This window comes from Canis lupus, chromosome 18 (assembly GCF_003254725.2).
Source record: "Canis lupus dingo isolate Sandy chromosome 18, ASM325472v2, whole genome shotgun sequence".
NCBI lineage: Eukaryota > Metazoa > Chordata > Mammalia > Carnivora > Canidae > Canis > Canis lupus.
In genome coordinates, this window is record NC_064260.1 from 54,984,058 (window position 1) to 55,002,530 (window position 18,473).

At 50.2% G+C, this 18,473-nt stretch overlaps 2 protein-coding genes across 9 annotated transcripts; one reads left to right on the forward strand and one right to left on the reverse strand.

Moving 5' to 3' along the window:
- Positions 1-1,739: 1,739 nt before the first annotated feature.
- Positions 1,740-8,043, reverse strand: TMEM138 (transmembrane protein 138). Its single transcript, XM_025446526.3, has 5 exons — positions 7,876-8,043; positions 6,073-6,334; positions 4,438-4,609; positions 2,614-2,689; positions 1,740-2,339 (listed from the first exon to the last, which is right to left on the reverse strand). Exons 2-5 carry the CDS (start codon positions 6,198-6,200, stop codon positions 2,227-2,229), a joined length of 489 nt encoding a protein of 162 aa, XP_025302311.1. The 5' UTR covers positions 6,201-6,334; positions 7,876-8,043; the 3' UTR covers positions 1,740-2,226.
- A 74-nt stretch (positions 8,044-8,117) lies between these two features.
- LOC112659544 (lysosomal membrane ascorbate-dependent ferrireductase CYB561A3) lies at positions 8,118-17,787 on the forward strand. Of its 8 annotated transcripts, none has more exons than XM_025446510.3 (9): positions 8,118-8,572; positions 10,249-10,300; positions 10,583-10,687; positions 11,006-11,114; positions 12,151-12,349; positions 13,635-13,843; positions 14,497-14,651; positions 15,387-15,543; positions 16,265-17,787. In XM_025446510.3, exons 5-9 carry the CDS (start codon positions 12,166-12,168, stop codon positions 16,286-16,288), a joined length of 729 nt encoding a protein of 242 aa, XP_025302295.1. In that variant the 5' UTR covers positions 8,118-8,572; positions 10,249-10,300; positions 10,583-10,687; positions 11,006-11,114; positions 12,151-12,165; the 3' UTR covers positions 16,289-17,787. The 8 variants fall into 8 exon arrangements, with proteins under 8 accessions (XP_025302295.1, XP_048952491.1, XP_025302298.1 ...); XM_049096534.1 differs by having other exon boundaries at positions 8,118-8,373; XM_025446513.3 differs by lacking the exon at positions 10,249-10,300.
- Positions 17,788-18,473: the final 686 nt, after the last annotated feature.

The window sequence follows — 18,473 nt, forward strand, 5'->3', positions numbered from 1 at the left end:
AGCACTTCTAATTTCCTTCAAGAACTTTCCTTCACGTTCACAACTTGGCTGTTTGGCACAAGAGGTCTAGCTTTCAGCCCATCTTGACTTTTGACAGGTCGTCTTCACTAAGCTTAGTCATTCTAGCTTTTAAGTGAGAGACGTGCAACTCTTCTTTTACTTGAATATTCAGAGACCATAGTAGGGTTATTCGCTTGCCTAAGTTCAACACTGTTGTGTCTCAGGGAATAGGGAAGCCAGAGGGGAGCAAGAGAGATGGGGGACAGCCAGTCGGTGGAGCAGTCACAGCATGCTGAACATCTATGGCCTAACTTTTCTCCCTAACGTGTGTGTGGTTCATTGTGCCTCCATTAATTACAATAGCAACATCAAAGATCACTGATCACAGAGGACATAACAAATATAACCACAAAGAAAAAGTTTGCAATGTTGCAAGAATTACTAAAATGTGACAGACACGAAGCGAACAAATACTGCTAGAAAAAATGGTGCCAATAGACTTGCTCAACACAGGGTTGCCACAAACCTTCTATTTGTAAGAAACACAGTATCTGTGAAGTGCACTAAAGCAAGGTATGCTTATGGTTGCAACAAAGACCACATAGCCCTCAAAATCTATCTAGTGCTTCATGAAAAAAGTTTGCCAACCCCTGCTAAAATACGTCTGAATGATGTATCACAGAGGAACTTTCTGATGTGGTTAGGCTGCAATTCATGACCCTCCCTGTATCTGTGCCTTTTACCAGGACATTTTGTAGTACTTTCCCACCTGGGCTCTGGGCACAGTCATATGACTTGCTTTGACCAATGGGAGTCTAAGAGACACAACACAGAGGCTTGAAGTAAGTATTGCACAATGGGGGTTATTCTTCTGCTCCTTTGCCACTGTCATGTGAATGAACCCAGGCTAGTCCCTGGAGGATGACTCATGAGAACCAGAACACCCCAGTCATTCTAGCTGAGGCCAGCCTAGGTTTGCCAAAAGCCCCAAATCCCAAGATCATCAAAGCTGCCTGGCTGACACACAAATGAGCAAGCCTAGCAGAAATCATCTAAACCAGTCCGATCAGCTGAACCCCAAGGCTCAAGAGCCACATAACTATTGTCACATGCCACTGAAGTTCATGGTGGTCTGTTACATATTATTCTGGCAATAGAAAACTGATACCATGAACACATGAATTTTAAAAGTTTCTTTTGCCAAAACAGGTTAGGGATTTTTATTCTTCTGAGTGCAGTTTAGGGCTCTGATGGTGGGGAGAGTCTGAATAAAGCACAAAAGTCCAGGGGTATCTGAGTGGCTTAGTCAGTTAAGTAAGTGTCTGACTTTTGGTTTTGGCTCGGGTCATGATCTCAGAGTCTTGAGGCTGAGCCCCATGTCAGGCTCTATGCTCGGTGTGGAGTTTGCTTGTCTCTCTCTCCCTCTGTTCCTCCTCCCCTGCTTGTGTGTGCATGTACACACACTCGAGCACTCTCTTGCTCTCTTTTGCTCTCATTTGTAAAATTAAATAAATAAATAAATCTTAAAAAAAAAAGGCACAGAAATCTGGAATTCCAACGCTTGGAGCGGGGCATCAGAATGCATTCTGAATTTCTACAGAAATAGCTTGTACTCATAATGGCATTCAGTAATACCTGTGTTTGTTCTGTGACTGAAGCTGCCCACTGGGTCAAGCAAATGCTAAGGCCAGGACTTGATGTACCTCTTATCTGCAACAGTAGACAGACAGACTCCACCATTTATGGAAAAATAATTCAATTTATTTCCTATTTATAAAGTGTTAAAAAAGTGCCTTGGGTATAGAATCTAAATGTCTACAGTGTGATGAGTTAGGAGCTCAAAAATATCACTCTTTGCATCCATTAATTATGTTTGCTGCAAAGAAACCAGGTGCCAGGAGCCCCTCCTGTACCAGGCTAAGTGATAGCTTCCTAAGGATCAAGCCTCACAGCCTTCTATGAGGAAGAGAAGTAGAGAGCAGGAAAGGAAAAGGGGCAGAACTGAGGTAGGAGGCCAGGGAGGGTTATGTACTAAAGCCTGTATTGGGAAACACTTTAATTTGCAAGAGGGAAGATCTTCCTTCTTGACTATTAAACACAAATGGTCTGAGCCTGTCCTATGAAAGTCACATTGCTTCCTGTGCATAGGGTAAACCCCACCCCACAGAGCCATAAATGTGGCCTCTGTCAGGAAGGAAAGGCACCCATCAGTGTGACCAGAAGCAGTCACCTTTGGACTTGTGTGAACTCCTTGCGCAGCCATAAAGAGTCCTGGTAGAAGCGAGGATCGCCCAGTCTCACAGCGGTTCGTTTGTAGAAGTAACAGTATAGCACTGCTGCTGTGAACAATAAATAGGAAAGAAACTTCAGGGATGCTCCTGAATATTCATTACAGGCTAAGGACACAACCTAATAGGGCAAAGGAGCTCTGCCTCATGATTTCCCAGTGACTACTAGCAAGGGCAGTGGGCCATCATCTTTCCTGTTCTTGTCATGGCTGTTCCACTCATCCCATTCTGGCAATGATGGACTGGGAAAGCAAGGACCAAGGCCCTTAGCTGCCTGAGCCACAGGTGAGACCAAAGTGAGGCCTGAGGTTGCTCTGGTCCTTACCTAGTCTCTGGAATACAAATAGCGTTTGAAGTCCATCTGTCCAGACAAAGCGGTTGGAGTTTTTCCAGCGTAAGTTCTGAAGGAGACATGAGTAGAAAGGGAAAGTTTAGTGACCAGATGAGCTGCAGAAATGCTGCTTGGTTTTAAATCAGGCTAATATCAGGACACCTGGGTGGCTCAGCAGTTGAGCATCTGCCTTTGGCTCAGGGCATGATCCCAGGTCTGGGATTGAGTCCCATATCGGGCTCCCTGCAGGGAGCCTGCTTCTCCCTCTGCCTAGGTCTCTCTGCCTCTCTGTGTTTCTCATGAATAAATAAATAAGAATCTTTAAAAAAAAAAATCAGGCTAATCTCACCCTCCTTCTTCCTTCCCACAACTCCCAGGAGTATTTCTCAAAGGAGCTTCAAACTCCCTTTTCTGTGCAAAGGAAATATCCTTTTAAGTCTGAAGGAGGAAGTTTGAACTTAGCTACTTATTCCCTTTCATTCCATGGCCTTTTCCAAGGAGAAGTGCTACACATTATCTCAGGACTGCAGTGGTGGTCACTGTCTGGCCTTGAAGATCTCAGGCTCAGTTCCTGTCAGATTAAGGCTTAGTGCACTCAGGATTTAATCAGATTAACAGCTTTATAGTACAAAGTACAAAGCCAGGACCTATTTTGGTCCCAGGACCCAGAGCAGAGACAATCCTTTTCAGGAAGCACCTAGAGAGACTCTGGCACTGCTGTTTCTTTCCTGTGAGCCCTACTTCTCTCTGTGGAATAACAAGGGCAACTTAAGAAGGTTTAGTCTAAAAAGGTGGCTTTATTTTTTTTAAAGATTTTATTTATTTATTCATGAGAGACACAAACACAGAGAGAGAGAGAGAGAGAGAGAGGCAGAAACAGAGGCAGAGGAAAAGCAGGCTCCATGCAGGGAGCCTGACATGGGACTCGATCCCAGGTCTCCAGGATCACACCCTGGGCTGAAGGTGGCGCTAAACCGTTGAGCCACCGGGGCTGCCCCAGAAGGTGGCTTTAGTAGAGAAGTGACTAGGGAAGCCTCCTGGGCTTTTCTTGTGTTTGATCAAGATGAGTACTTGGGAAACATAGGCGACGTTTCCAAAGAGATGGAACAGTTCATGAAGCAGGAGAAATCTGGAACCATGAAAACTGGGATCTACTGTGAGGCCATGTTGGCACCTTGGAGAGGAGTCCTTCTGGTATAAGTGATGAGAACAGAGTAGAGGGCATGAGGTACTAAAGGGCAAGTGGCACTCTTGGCACAGCCATTTCCCACGGGACACTGATATCTAACAATATCTTGTCCCAACACCTACCTGCCCAAACAGCTAATGATGAAACAGAGTCCCCTTCCTGTTTTACCTCTGGCAGGACTGTTTGGGGCAAAGGTGAACGGAATATTCCAGAAGCGTCCCCTAACTCTTGGATAAGGCAGTCTTTTAACATGAAAGGTTGGGCAGAAGTGCTTTATGCAACTCACATATGCCCAAGCCCAGGTGGCACCACATTCATTCACCACAAACACACCTGTTTCCTGTCAAGGATTCTGTGAGATATAAAAGAATGATGCTGGGATCCCTGGGTGGCGCAGCGGTTTGGCGCCTGCCTTTGGCCCAGGGCGCGATCCTGGAGACCCGGGATCGAATCCCACATCGGGCTCCCGGTGCATGGAGCCTGCTTCTCCCTCTGCCTGTGTCTCTGCCTCTCTCTCTCTCTCTATCATAAATAAAAAATAAATAAAATAAAATAAAATAAAAAAATAAAAGAATGATGCTGAATTCCTAGGGAAAAGATACTCCTTGCTCCTTAAGCTCTGCTCTTACCATGACCCAGACATGAAGGGAGATGCTGAGGGCAAAGTACACAGCTGTGAGGATGATGGTCCCTTTGAACTTGTGGAATAGGAGGTTGACCAAGCCAGCCTGGAAGACGAAGGTGTTGAAGAACATGAGGAAAATGATGATGATGTTGAAGAGGATTGCGATATCCTGGATGCTGTGGACATCAAACAAAGCACAGCCAAATGGAGGTCTGTGTGATGATCCAAGAGCTGGCTCTGAGTCCTAAGGGACACCATGAAGTCTGGTCTCCCCTGTGCTCTAGCCTTCTGAAACCCGCCCCCCCCCCCTACACACACACAGGTGTTATGGGCCTTTGGGGCCCAAATGACATGAGGTTTAACTACCTGCAGGCCCCATCAGTGAGGTGCAGCCCACAGACAAGGCTTCCCTGCTCTGACGCTCTTAACCTTCTAGACACTTGGGAGGAGAAGCTGCTTTCTTCCCTATGTCTAAAAAAAGCCAGTACCACCTGTCACACATTTCCATCTAGTGAGATGGCAATGCCTTTCCCCTAATCTTGGCATGGCCGGTGTCTTAGTGCCATTCAAGTCTCAGTTCTGATGTCCCCTCTTCAGAAAGCCTCCTTTAACTCTACTGCCTTAGGTAGCCCTCCCCTCTCCACCCCATCTGCTTTCCATCCACTGTATGACATTTGTTACTATTCAAAATTATCTTTAAAAAAAAAAAAAAAATGTAGGGCAGCCCGGGTGGCTCAGTGGTTTGGCACCACCTTTGCCCCAGAGCCTGATCCTGGAGACCCAGGATCGAGTCCCATGTCGGGCTCCATGCATGAAGCCTGTTTCTCCTGTGTCTCTGCCTCTCTCTCTCTCTCTCTCTCTCTCTCTGTCTCTCATGAATAAATAAATAAAATTTTTTAAAAATAAAATAAAAATAAAAAATAAAAAAATGTATTCGTTGTCTCTTTCCACTTGAGTGGAAACTCCATGAGAGCAGGAAATTGTCAGCTTTACTGCTGCACCTGGAATACTGTCTGGTAGGCCAATGAACACTTGTTGAATGAAGGAAGACAGTGTCAAACACCAGTCTTCTTTCTTTCTTTCTTTTTTAAGGATTTTATTTATTTATTCATGACAGATACAGAGAGAGAGAGAGAGAGAGAGAATGAGGCAGAGACACAGGCAGAGGGAGAGGCAGGCTCCATGCAGGGAGCCTGACATGGGACTCGATTCCAGGTCTCCAGGATCATGCCCTGGGCTGAAGGCAGGCGCTAAACTGCTGAGCCACCGGGGCTGCCCAAACACCAGTTTTCTATTGATAACTAGCCTCATGGAGTCTGTAAGCCACTGGGGAAGAAAAATGCCAACAGCTTCTATCCCATATATATAACTGATACAACTGCCCTTTTAACCTGTGGTTCTGTAATCCTCTTTCATGACAATGTAAGACAATATTTCTACTCACAGATAGAGAAAATGACCCTCTGACTGCTCCCTGGATCCCAGACCCTTGTTAGAGGTATATAAATACAGGACCCTTGACATGTCTATGGAGTACCCAAGATATGCAACATTTTATTTTCCCTGAGGTTTCTCTATTAATAACTTTAAAATGCTAAATCACAATTGTCAGCTGTCCAGTCCCACCCACTGAACTCACATGAAGAGCACCAGCTGGATGACAGGAGCCATCCGGAGTAGCTCCGAGAAGGAATTGACAAAGAGGTCATAGGACAGCAGCAGGAACTGCAGTGAGAGCACCAGGCTATAGTTACTGGTCTGGAGCATCTTCCTTCTGCTTTATTGGGCCCCCAGGGGCACATTCCACAATTTCCCAAAAGAAAGCTCCTGGCTTTCTCCCCAGCACTGAGGGAGAAGCACTAGTTCCTCAAATCAGAGCTGTTTACCTTGAAGACAAGGGCCTGTTGGGGAGGGGGGAAGGGGGAGAAATTCATTAATACAGTAAATATTTATTGCGGCTCTAATCCATGCCAGGTGTAGGTGCTTGGGATCCGTCAATGACCAAAACCACTACCATGTCCAAAAAACCCAACTAGTCACTCCTCTGGGGAGCGTTATCCTCCAAACTTTCTCCATGCCTGGAAACTTCTAAATGCAGAGCTCTTTCTTTTTTTCTTTAAGTTTTGTTTATTCTTTTTTTACGTAATCTCTACACCCAACGTCGGGCTCAAACTCATGACCCAGAGACCAAGAGTCACATGCTCCTCCAACTGAGCCAGCTGGGCGCCCCAGTGCAGAAATCTTTCTAACCACTTTTGAGTTCAAAGGAATCTAGGAGTACTACAAAGAGTGTCTGTCTGGTTGTGCAATCAATACTAATTCTAATACGAACTGCAGCAGCAAGCCTTTATATTATCACTTACAATATGCCAGGGACTATTTTAAGTAATCGCTACAGCCAACGTGGGGCTCAAACTCTTGACCCTGATCCCCGTTATCGAATCACATGCTCCACCAACTGAGCCAGCCAGGCACCCCTGCCTGGGGCTATTCTAAGCACTAAAGTTCTGTAAATCTCACAATAACCGAGTGAAGCAGAAGAGTCACTATTATCACTCTACCCCTTATGCAGTTAGGACAACTGAGGCTCAGAGAGGTAAAATAACTTGTCCCAGCTCACAGAGCTGGGATTGGGATTCAGGCAGCCTGGGTCCAGAGTCTGTGCTCCTAACTACTCCCCAAAGCTGCCTCTCACATAACAGGTGGGCTGACAGGTAACCAGGTGGGAAGGATGTGGGAGCCAGAGAGGCAGGGAGGGGTGCAGGACGTGAGCAAGAAACCGTGCTCTCCTGCAAGGCTCTGTTTAAGGTGGCCACAACAGAGTGGCACCATATGAAGGGGGCCTGGCCTTTACTCCCGCATATTCCAAGGCCCAGGAATTGTTCTGGGGGGTGTCCTGTGACCCTTCCACCTCGGTCCAGTCTCTAAGCAGATCTCAAGATGCTCTCAAGTGTCAGAGCACAAGGTCGAACGAACTAACATCTGTAAAACGTTTCACGACCGTCATTATTCGTGAGGTTGCTTATCCTACCCCCGTCTCGAGCTCCAGCCATCAGTGCGATAAACTTATCACGTATTATTCTATCGTGATACACGTGGCGCCCAGGACAACTTCGGCAAAGGGGAGAACGAAGGATTCCCTCCGTCGTACCGAGGCGAGGACGCGCCTACAGGGCCAGAGTTCAAGTCAGCCCCGCGGGTCGCAGGTGGGCAGAGCGGGCCTCCCGCGACCCGCGACCCCAAAGCCCACGGCGCCCCGCCCCCGCTCAGGGCAGCGGTGGCCCGGCCGGCTCGGTCTGTCCCAGCTCCCTCCCCCGCGCGCCCCTTGTCCCCGGGGCAGTGTTCCTCTCCGTCCTTCCCCACCCACTTCATAATGGGGCCACCTTGGCAGAACACCCGCCCTACACCGTAACGACCGAGACCCCGACTCGCGCCGTCTCACCCGCTCCGCCCGCGCGCTCTCCTCCCGCTCCGAGGCGCGACGCCGGTTGTCATGGGGACGCCGTCCCGGCTTCCGGAAGCCGCTGGTAGGTCCCGGAAGTACATGGCGGCCGCGGGCTCCGCGTGCGCCGCGCACCCGCCGGGCCTCGGCGCTCCCTCCGCTCTGCGGTCCGCGCGGCCGCCGCGTTTGGGCAGGCCCTCTCGTGCCGTCGCAGCGCCGCCGCATCCAGCCGTCCGCCGAGCGCGAGGTGGGGGTGACGGCCCGGGCCGAGCGGCGGCGGCGCTCCCTGCCTGGGGAAGAAACGCCCGCGGAGGACGCGGGGCTGGCAGCCGGCGGCCTGGGACTCCATTTCCCAGGGGGCCGCGGGCGCGACCGGAAGTGCCGTGCGCCTATAAGAGGGGACGGTGGCGCGGGGCCCTCTCACTGCGGCTGCGGTGCCGGCCGGGCGCGTGGGGCGGCGAGGGAGGCGGGCCTCGGAGACCCCTGCGACCCCCCGAGGTGAGGAGGAGCTCGAGCGGGGCCGCCTGCCACCTTGCTTTGCGCCGTCGCTCGCCACCCCCCTTGTAGGGAAGGGGACGCCGCTGTCCGCGCCCTTCCTCCCGCAGGTGTGTCTGTACAGGCAGGAAGCGCTTCGGGGGTCGCTGTCCGCAAGCGGAGCCCGTCGCCCTAATTGTCAGCCGAAGGCCAGCCGGGACCGGTAAGGCCCTTGGCCCCTGCGGAGGACGCTGGGGCGGGGGATCCGGGCTCCCGGAGCCGTTCCCGGGGCACCAGGGCCAGAGCCGGGCAGTGCGCAGCCGGGAGGGCCGGTCTGTGATCAGTGGCGCTGAGGGGCGCCTTGCTTATCCACCTCCTGGTTGGAATTCGGGGAACCCGACTTTGCAGAAGCTGCATTTGGACCCGAGGAGCCCTCGGAGCTGAGGGAAGCGAACCTGGGTTCCTGTGCCAGCCGTGCCGCTCACCGTGGCCAAAGCCACTTTCCTACTTCGGGTCCCAGTGATTCTGATCTGTCAGAGAAGAGCTTAGGGCTTGAGCCCCAAGTCTGACTCTCAGGATTCCCAAGTCCTCCCCCACCGTTCATCTGGGAAGTGGGGGCAACGAATGGACTTTCTGTTCCTTCATCCGCTTGTAGTTCTAAATTTTAAAAGTGAATATTGTTAAGGATTCGGAATAGAGTCCTTTTTCCTAAGATTAAGGGCTGAACGGAAACTTATTTCCTGCGCAGGGGCCTGATCTGTTTTTTTTTTTTTTTTTTAATGTTTATTTATTTATGATAGTCACACACACACACACACACACACAGGCAGAGGGAGAAGCAGGCTCCGTGCACAGGGAGCCCGACGTGGGATTCGACCCCGGGTCACCAGGATTGCGCCCTGGGCCAAAGGCAGGCGCCAAACTGCTGCGCCACCCAGGGATCCCAAATTCTAAGTTTTTATTTCAGCTCTGACTGTTATTATTTTTATTTTTTATTTTTTTTATTATTTATGATAGTCAGAGAGAGAGAGAGAGAGGCAGAGACATAGGCAGAGGGAGAAGCAGGCTCCATGCACCGGGAGCCCGACGTGGGATTCGATCCCGGGTCTCCAGGATCGCGCCCTGGGCCAAAGGCAGGCGCCAAACCGCTGCGCCACCCAGGGATCCCTGGGCCTGATCTGTTTTACTGCAACCAGGCAGAACCCCTTTTTTGTCAAGGGACCAAGGAGAGTATTAGGTTGGAGAGTACATCTCTTAGATTGTGGTCGGCGAAGTCTGATGCACCGCCTGCATGGTTTTTACATTTTTAACTGATTAACAGAAAGAAGAAGGATAATATTTTGTGATACATGAAAAATGATATGAACCTGAAATTTCAGTGCCCATAAATAAGCATTTTGGGGAACATGGCTGTGTTCTTTTGTGAAAGTATTGTCTATGATTGCTTCTGCACTACATCAGAAGAGTTGCTGATACAATCATGAAAGAGGCTACGGCCTGCAAAGCCTAGAGTATTTACCATTCCGGCCCTTGATAGAAGAGGAGCTGATCTGCCTTAGAATGGGGCTTTACAAAGTGAGGGCAGAATCAGAGACCAAACTATGGTGAGCCCATCCTGAAACCATAGCACAGCCTACTGTCATGGAATAAATGAGAGAATATTTTCAGAGTTTGGGCTGCAGTTTTCACTGCATTCTTTTTTCTCTTCTTTCGTACTCTCTGGCAGAGGAAGGGCTCATCTGTGTACTGTGAACAGTACAACATCACAGCCCTCTGTCAGAAAAGTGTCCCCATGGTGAACTCTTAAGTCTGTCCCAGAGCAGTAATCCAGAATCTGTTGTAGAAGGGTGGATACAGCCCTTTTGGATTGTATTTACTTTTGTTTTCTCTTCTCCGAAGGAAAAGGAAGTCATGAAAGATAATTGTCTGATGGATCCAACCTGCTGACCAGGTGCTTCATGCTGACTTCACTGGGGGATGACTGAACATCTGGGGACTTGAAACTTTCTCTGCTCTTACAGAGACTAAGGGGACACCTCTGAAGCTGGGTGGCAAATCTCTGAGCTCTGTAGTTGAGCCACAAAACGTCTATGAAGATGGTGGTGTTATGGTGTTATTTACCCTCAGCCTTATGGAACTTTTGTTTTTCCCCCAGCCCCTCGAGTCTTCTCTTCTCAGTGATTACTGCCAACTTGGGTCACATTGAGCATTCAGCGTCTGTTTCTGTTTCTAGTTAGGTGGACACCTGCCATGGAGTGAGTTGGCATGGCATAGTATCAGGGCTACCAAGAGGCCTGGCCTGGCATGGAGGCCACAAGCTTCAGGCTGTAGCTTATAGGTAGGATGGACTGCTGTGACAATAGTAGAATACTTTGCCCTTACAATGTCCTCATGGACATTTTCTCACTTGCTCTTCTGACAGTCTATGGTCAAGGGAAAAAACAGGAGCCTTAAAGCCAAACAGACAAGGGTTTGAAACTTCCTGCCCATTTCCTGGGTCCCAATGCTGGCATTTAATCTTCCTGAGCCTTAGTTTCCTCATCTATAAAATGGGGATGATAACTTCTCACAGGAGCAAATGAGATCATGGGTTCTGGTGGGGTGTCTGCTCATGGCTGCTCTTCAGTGTATTCTCATTACCGTGCTTTTCTTTCAGATGAGAAGAATGAGTCCTACCAATGCTAAGTGATTTGCTCAAGGTGCCCCACTTCATAAGAATTGGAGCCTCGGCCATCACTCTGTCAGTCTGCCACTAAGTCTACAGGGTGAGGAATCAAGTGTCTTATCTCCTTGGGAGTTCTTAGCTGTTTAAGGGACCTGCCTTTTTTTTTCTATTAGCTGGTTCAGATTGAGAGGTATCAACTGCAGGATGTCCTAGTGTCTCCTCCTTGGTGTGAGTCCGTGGGACAGGCTGACTGCCTTGAGAGCTGGGCCCATACTACCTACATGTTAGCTGAGAGCAGAGATGGTCCTGTGGCTTTGTGTATTTGCCTGCTAGCCCTCATGCCCAGTTGCCTGGTTTGTAAGAGCAGCTGCTCAGGGCTCTAGATGTGTGTCTGAAACCAGAGCTGGTTTCTGACTTTATCAAGGACATAGAAAAATCTCAAAATAAACTCATGCTTTCTAGACCATGAGTTCTCGCTTCCTCTTTTCTCCTCTGAACTTTCCCCAGAGGAAGAGAAAGCAGAAGTCTCAGGCCTAGGACATCTGAGGCTTGTCCAATTCAAGGTGTAGAGTGTGGGGACTCTAGAGTGAAGGCCTGGTCTTACTTCCTCAATAGGAGGGTTAGCCCCATAGAGTTCACCAGCTGCTGAAGAACTTTCCTATAGAAGTGGGAGATCATAGGACTTCCTGTCAGCTGGCCTAATAGCAGGGTGTTTACTCCTTGTAGATTATAATTTTTCCACCTTCTGTTAGAACCGAGGGCCTAGGCATTTGTGTGATCTAGCCTGGCTTTGGATTCCTGTCCCTTCTTTTCAGTGGGATAGGATGGGGTGGATTCTTTACCTTTTGGCCCTGTGAAGAGAGGCTAATCCCAGGGCTTTGGGCCAAGAGCCTTGATGTCCAGCCCCTTTCCAGAGCTGCCAGGTACTGGGGTGGGGCCATCCTTACTGTCCATAACCAGAGATCAGGACTTCCAAGTCTCATGGGGCAGTGCCCAGGCTGGTAGCAGGAGAGCTAAAGTGAAAAGTGTCCACACTTCCAGCAAAAGCAAGCTCAGTGTTACTTCCTTTAGCTATTATGTGGGATGCACTCAAGCCAGCAGAGCCAGCAGGCACATGTGACTTACGCTTCTTCCAGGAGCGCCTAATCAGAATGGCTGTGGGATGGTTCTACTTGTCCTTTTACTCACTGTGGTTCCTGGGCTTGATGTGCATCATCCTCACCATCTATTGGGTGCAGTTGTGGCATGGTGGCTTTGCCTGGGATGGCACCCTTCTCATGTTCAACTATCATCCAGTATTCATGGTTGTTGGCTCAGTGGTACTCTACAGTGCTGGTGAGTACGAGGTCATGGGAGACATACTGTGGCCCAGCCCTGGCTGTGGTAGAGCTTTTGTCACTGTTGAGTTATTGGGGCTATGAGAGTAGGACAGATTGGGCTGTTTCTGAGCCCAGGTATCATTTGTAGGAAAAAGTGGTGAGAATGGGGGCATCCGAGAAGGGTAGCTTTACAGATACTCTAAGGTAGGGGTTGACAGTATCTTTCTATAAAGGATCAGAGATTAAAGGCTTTGCAAGCCATATGACCTGCATTGCAACTGGTTATCTATCTGCCATAGATAACCGGAAAACATGAATGTGGCTGTGTTCCAATAAAGCTTTACTTAAAAAACAGCTGGATTTGGCCCGTGAGCTGTAGTCTGCCAACTTCTGCTAGGGAGAGGAAGACTGAAGCCTCTCGTCCCCCAGTCAGGATTACATGAGGGAACTGCTTGCTCTGCCAGACTCATCTGTGCCCCATGCATTCAGAGCTGGGCCTTGGGGCCCTGGTGAACCTCATCTCCCCACCTGTAAAATGGGAACAATGACACCATGGATCATAGCAGCTTATCCTGTGTACTTCAGATACATCATCCTGTTTTGTTCTTCCAAGAAGCCTGTGAGATGGGCTGTGCTGTTATCCCCACGTTACAGATGAGGACACTGAGATTGATTGATTTATTTTTTTTTTAAGATTTTATTTATTTATTCATAGAGACACAGAGAGAGAGAGGAAGAGGCACAGGCAGAGGGAGAAGCAGGCTCCATGCAGGGAGCCTGACGTGGGACTCAATCCAGGGTCCCCAGGATCAAACCCCGGGCTGCAGGTGACGCTAAACCGCTGCACCACTGGGGCTGCCCGACACTGAGATTTAGAAACAAGATGTCAAATAGCCAAGAGGCAGAGCCAGGATGTGGACATAGGCCATCTAACTTTGCTAAAAAGCCTGCATTTGTGACCACTAACAGTTGTGAGTATTCACTTAGAAAAAAATAATGAATGTGACATTGCTTTTTTACCTGCAGAGCTGCACACAAGTGCATATATGATGTAACAACAGACTGGCAGATTGATAAGCCTACTCCTCCCTTTTTACTACTATGTTTTCTTCCCGCGTCATGGCCAACTGCTATCCCAGCAATGACGCAGGGATAGGAGATGCTGAGGAGGGGGTGCTGCATCCCAGCATCTCCTTCTCCCCTGGTTGGGAAGCTGTGTGGGGCCATGTCAGGTTAGTTCCCCCAGTGTGGAGGGGAGCACGAGGGGAAGAGTCTGGGCCCTGGGACATTCTCTCCCGCAGCGTCACTGCTGTACCGCCTGCCGCAGTCGTGGGTGGGGCCGAAGCTGCCATGGAAGATCGGCCACGCCATGCTGCACCTGCTGGCCTTCATCCTGACCGTGCTGGGGCTGGTGGCCGTCTTTCAGCTCCACCGCCGCTCCAGGATCACCAATCTCTACTCCTTGCACAGCTGGCTGGGCATTGTCACCGTCTTCCTTTTTGCCTGCCAGGTGCGTTCTCCCCTTTGGGTTCCTGTTACTGGCTGGTGGCCGTGGGCTCTGGTTGGGGCTTTCCTTGCACCCATGCCACACACTCCCTCTGCTCACTGCCTGGACACAGCCCCACAAGCCACATCCCCATAGCAGTGGCAGCTTAAATAGCCATAGGACACTGCTGCTCCCCACACTCATCCGTTCCTGCTCTTACCCATCACACGACTCCTCTGTCATTCCGGAGCATGCTGAGCTAACTTCATCACAGCATGTGCCACACTGACTCCAGGTGGTCTTTTCCACCTTTCCCATTCCCACCTTTCTTTGAACTGGAAGCAATTCTGGAAGTGGTTTTTGCATTTTGACATCAACCCCGTATGAGCAAGGAGTCTTAGGGGCCAGGACTGGAAGGAAGCAGAGACACACAGGGATGGCTGGGATTTTAGGAGACTGGGCTCATAGCTAAGCATTTCATGGGATGTGCTGGTTTGGGTGAGCATCCAACCACAGCATGAAAGCTGGAGTGGCACCTAGGGGGAGGTTTGAGCCAGTAACAAAGGGTGAGGGACCACCGCAGGGCAGGAGGCCCTAGGGCAGGGGGCTGTGGGATGGCCTGGGGCACCACTGGGCACAGCACAGTGTGGTCAGGCACCTCCTCCCTGTGTCCACAGTGGTTCTTGGGCTTTGTTGTCTTCCTGCTGCCCTGGATGTCCGTGTGGCTGCGCAGCCTCCTTAAACCCATCCACGTCTTCTTTGGAGTCGTCATCCTGTCTCTGTCCATCGCATCTGTCATTTCTGGCATTAACGAGAAGCTTTTCTTCAGTTTGTGAGTGGGGTGGGGGGCAGCTCTAACATGGACGGGAAAGCATAGGGTCTTCAAAAGATGCACCCTGTGATCGTAGGACCTTGCCAAGGGAGGGGAGACTTTGGGGTTGAGCTTGTTCCTGATCTGGAGGGTCATGAAGTCTTTAGGTTGAGATTGGTAAATTGGTCAGCAAATATTTATTTACCTTCAGATTGACTTGGTGCCTACTATGTCTCAGAAACTATTCTAGGTACCTTAAATTGAATCCTTTAATCATTTATAACGTAGATACTGTCGTCGTTGCCATTTGCGAATAAGGGAACTGAGGCACAGAGAGGTTAAGTAACTTACCCAAGGGCACACAGCGAGGAAGTGGCAGAGCTGGGGTTTCAGTTAAGATTGCAGCCTTCATGCCTAGCCACTACCGTCTCCCCATTCTTTTAAGGCAGGGGTGTGGGTAGTGAAAGCAAATAAGATATGAAGTCAGACTTGGGTTTAGGTCTTGGCTGTGCCATTTACTAGTTGTCTGACTCTGGGCAAGCTCATCATGCCTCTTAGAGCTTTAGTTCTGTCAGAGGTAAAAAGCAGTCTGCACGTGTTTTTTGTGGTGGTGGTAGGGACTTAGTACGTTAGTGCTTCAGGTCACAGATGGTCCTTGGAAGCTTTTCTCACCATCTGCTAATGGTGTTGGGTCTCCTATTGGGCCAAAACAGGTGAAAAATCTTTCAGGGGCCCACATTATTTTGTCATTTTCAGGAACAATGCCACTCAACCATACAGCAATCTGCCCAGTGAGGCTATCTTTGCCAACAGCCTTGGGATGCTGGTGGTGGTCTTTGGGCTACTGGTGCTCTATATCCTCCTGGTTTCATCTTGGAAACGCCCAGAAACAGGGATCCTGACTGAGGGACAGGTATGGCGTCCTGGTTTCCCCCTTCCAGTTTGGGATGGGGCCGAGTCTAGAGGAGACTCTCCTAGGAAAGCCTTGGGCCTTGCTAGGAAGACCACTCAGTAACATGGTGGGAAACCCAGTATCTTGAAGGTGGGGTTTGGTTGGCTGATGGGGAGCACAGATGTCAAAGCACATCCCAGCCATTGTGACAAACATAGCTGTTTGGGCTCAGCAGCTCCTGGGGCCTGCCTCTTGGGAGAGGACAGGTGGACAGGATAAGTGACTTGGTCACTGGTAACTCAGGTCACTCACTCAGGAAATGGTAGAGTTGGGATCTATAGGCCGGATGTTTATGCCAGTCCCCTCCTCACATTTCTGTGGTTTCATGAGGGGAAAGTATGGCCTTCTCTCCCCCAAGAAAGTGCCTGAGCATGAAGAAAGGGTGTTGTAATTTCTACTTTTCCGGTCTTGGAGCTAGTCTTGAGGGGTAGGAGCTTATCTAGCGGGTGCTTGCTGAAGGGTGCAGTGCTTGGAGTAGGTTTTGCCTGTTCTTGGCCAACCTTCAGGCAAAGGTTGTGGTGAGATGGGGTGTGTGTCAGGCCGAGGGACATTGGGGCTTCCCTGAAAGATGAAGTGGCTCGCCTGGCGACCGCTCTACAGATTGGGGGTTTTTCTGAAGAACTCAGGCCTGCACATTAGGGTGTGATGCCATTAACCCCTGTGTCTCTGCCTGTCTTTCCAGCCCCTGTTGCGTGATGGGGAGTGAAGCAGGAAGGGGCACCCAGGAGCAGGTGGAGGTGCTTCCCCTCAGAAGCTCTGCCCTGCCCGGGGCTCCTGTCTGGTTTCAGCGACAGACCTGCCTTGGGCTCTGGGCCCCAATCTCTTCTGGCCTCCATGTGGTGGTGGTGGGGGGGGTGTCTGCTCATTCCACCAATTTGCTGTCCACCCTCCTTGCTTGGTGGCTCCTTCCTGGCGTCACTTTCTTCGTTCTTCATTCACTGTGGCCTCCTGCCTGCACCACAGCTGCTCATGCTGCCCCTGCTTTCTGTGTGGTCAGGCTGATTTCCCCTTTAGACCCCAAGGATGTGACAGAAAATCTTGACAGCTCAAAGGAGCCAGGAGTCAAGGGCAATCTGTATGTGAAGAGTGAGGTATCTATCTACACCAATCTGTATGGTAATGGTGTCCAGCAGCTTTCCCGTAAAGGCATGTGTTTCATTTGGGCCGCCCCCCCGTGGGGTGGGCATCATCAGCCATCATCTCCATCCAGCCCACCAAGATGTGAGGCTGGGCACAAACATCTCGAGGTGATGGAAGTATGGGGGGAGAATGGCAGCAGAGCAGCTTCTGCAGAGAAGCTGAGCAGCTGACTGCTCTTTGCTGTTCTGTTTCATGTTGCCATGTTCCCTGTCTGCCTACATGGTGACCGTGTGGCTCTGCTTCTACTGCTACAGCTCTGGCCTAGATCCGGGCCTCCCCTATGACTTTCATGCCCGTCACGGTCAGGCGGCCTGATGAACCCTGGTAGCCTCTTTTTCCAACAACATCCTGTCCAGCAGGGATGATCCTCAAGGGTGCTTCAGACTTCCTTTGCTGCCCCTCACCAGATCAGGGCCTCTCTGCCTGTCCCCGGGCAGGCTCAGCTTCGCTCTTTTGGCAAAGCGCCAACCCAGCTGATTTTCACTCTCCAGCTCACCATAAAAAAGCCAAAGTTGTGGTACATTGTGCCCAGCGGACCCCAGGGGCCACAGCCACTTTCCAAGGTGCTTCCTGCTGAGTATCAGACTGCCTTATTTCCCCTTCTGGTGACTTGCTTGGCCAAACCCAGTCTCCTGTTATGCCAGAGGGTGAACAGCTGCTTGCCTCTTGAGGAGAAGCTGGGGTTAGGGTGAGGACGGGAGAAATCTTGTTCCTCTCTTAAGTGATGGCACTGTGGCTTTTCCTGCCCTCTCCAAATGAGCCCTGCCAGGTCCCAGGCTCCATACTGCTGTGCTTAGTGACAAGCGGCACAATACCTGGGGGCTGGGATGCATTTACCCTTGGCAGGTGGAGAGGAGGCTGGCTGTCCACTCCAACCCCACACGGCCCGGTGTCAGCAGGACTGACTGAACTTCCAAGTGATGGACCCTTTGAAGCCATTGAGATAACTGCCAGACACCTCAGTCATGTGACCAGCGCCCCCTCTTTCCACATGGGTAGGCCTGTAACCTGAAGCTTGATTTCCATTTATCATGTTTTTAAGAATCAAAGCCTCCTCTATTGTAATGACATTGTGGTTAAATGAGCTCTGGGAAACTTGTAAAAGCCTCTGGGGAGGAACAAACCAAAAGGCCCCAAAGATCCCATGACTATCCTCCTGGAATGGTATGACTTGTGGTGTGTGTGGATGCCGATGCCCTTAGTAATGAAAAGGTTCTGGGTACTTGTATAGCTCACAAGGAAGGAAATGCTTCCTGTTTTATAATCTGGAACTCAGAAAGGATAAGTGACTTGGTCACTGGTAACTGAGGCCACTCAGTCAGGAAATGGTAGAGTTGGGATCTATAGGCCAGATGTTTATGCCAGTCCCCTTCTTGCTGCCGGGTATGTGCATCTGTGCACCCCAATCACCATATGTAGTGATTGGAAACCCATGGTGCACATCCACGGGGGGACAGGGGGTCCTGAACAGAAGCCCAAGGATTGAGGGAGCCTGTAGCCAAGTTTGGGCAAAGCCCAAAACCCATGGAAAGCCCCCTTCCCACTGTGACCAGCTAGAGACACCTCCTGGCAGTGGAGCAGATGACCCAGAAGGAGTTGGGTGCAGACACTGGTGATGATAGTAACTCTCAGCAAGTAAGCACCTGGACCATACTGAGTCCATTGGTTCATTTCAGTGCTTGTGCACATCCCTGAGATGGATACTGTTCTGATTCTACGAGTTCCAAAAGGCTAAATAGTAGGCCGGAGTT

What these genes read in the sequence shown, in the direction of transcription:
- TMEM138 (XM_025446526.3), bottom strand. Translation starts at nt 6,200, where the DNA reads ATGCTCCAGACCAGTAACTATAGCCTGGTGCTCTCACTGCAGTTCCTG. An exon ending in ATCCAGCTGGTGCTCTTCAT is followed by an intron (nt 4,610 to 6,072) that starts GTGAGTTCAGTG and finishes TGATGTCCACAG; the next exon opens with CATCCAGGATATCGCAATCC. An exon ending in CCCTTCATGTCTGGGTCATG is followed by an intron (nt 2,690 to 4,437) that starts GTAAGAGCAGAG and finishes TGTCTCCTTCAG; the next exon opens with AACTTACGCTGGAAAAACTC.
- LOC112659544 (XM_025446510.3), top strand. Translation starts at nt 12,166, where the DNA reads ATGGCTGTGGGATGGTTCTACTTGTCCTTTTACTCACTGTGGTTCCTG. An exon ending in TCTTCCTTTTTGCCTGCCAG is followed by an intron (nt 13,844 to 14,496) that starts GTGCGTTCTCCC and finishes CTGTGTCCACAG; the next exon opens with TGGTTCTTGGGCTTTGTTGT. An exon ending in GAGAAGCTTTTCTTCAGTTT is followed by an intron (nt 14,652 to 15,386) that starts GTGAGTGGGGTG and finishes TGTCATTTTCAG; the next exon opens with GAACAATGCCACTCAACCAT.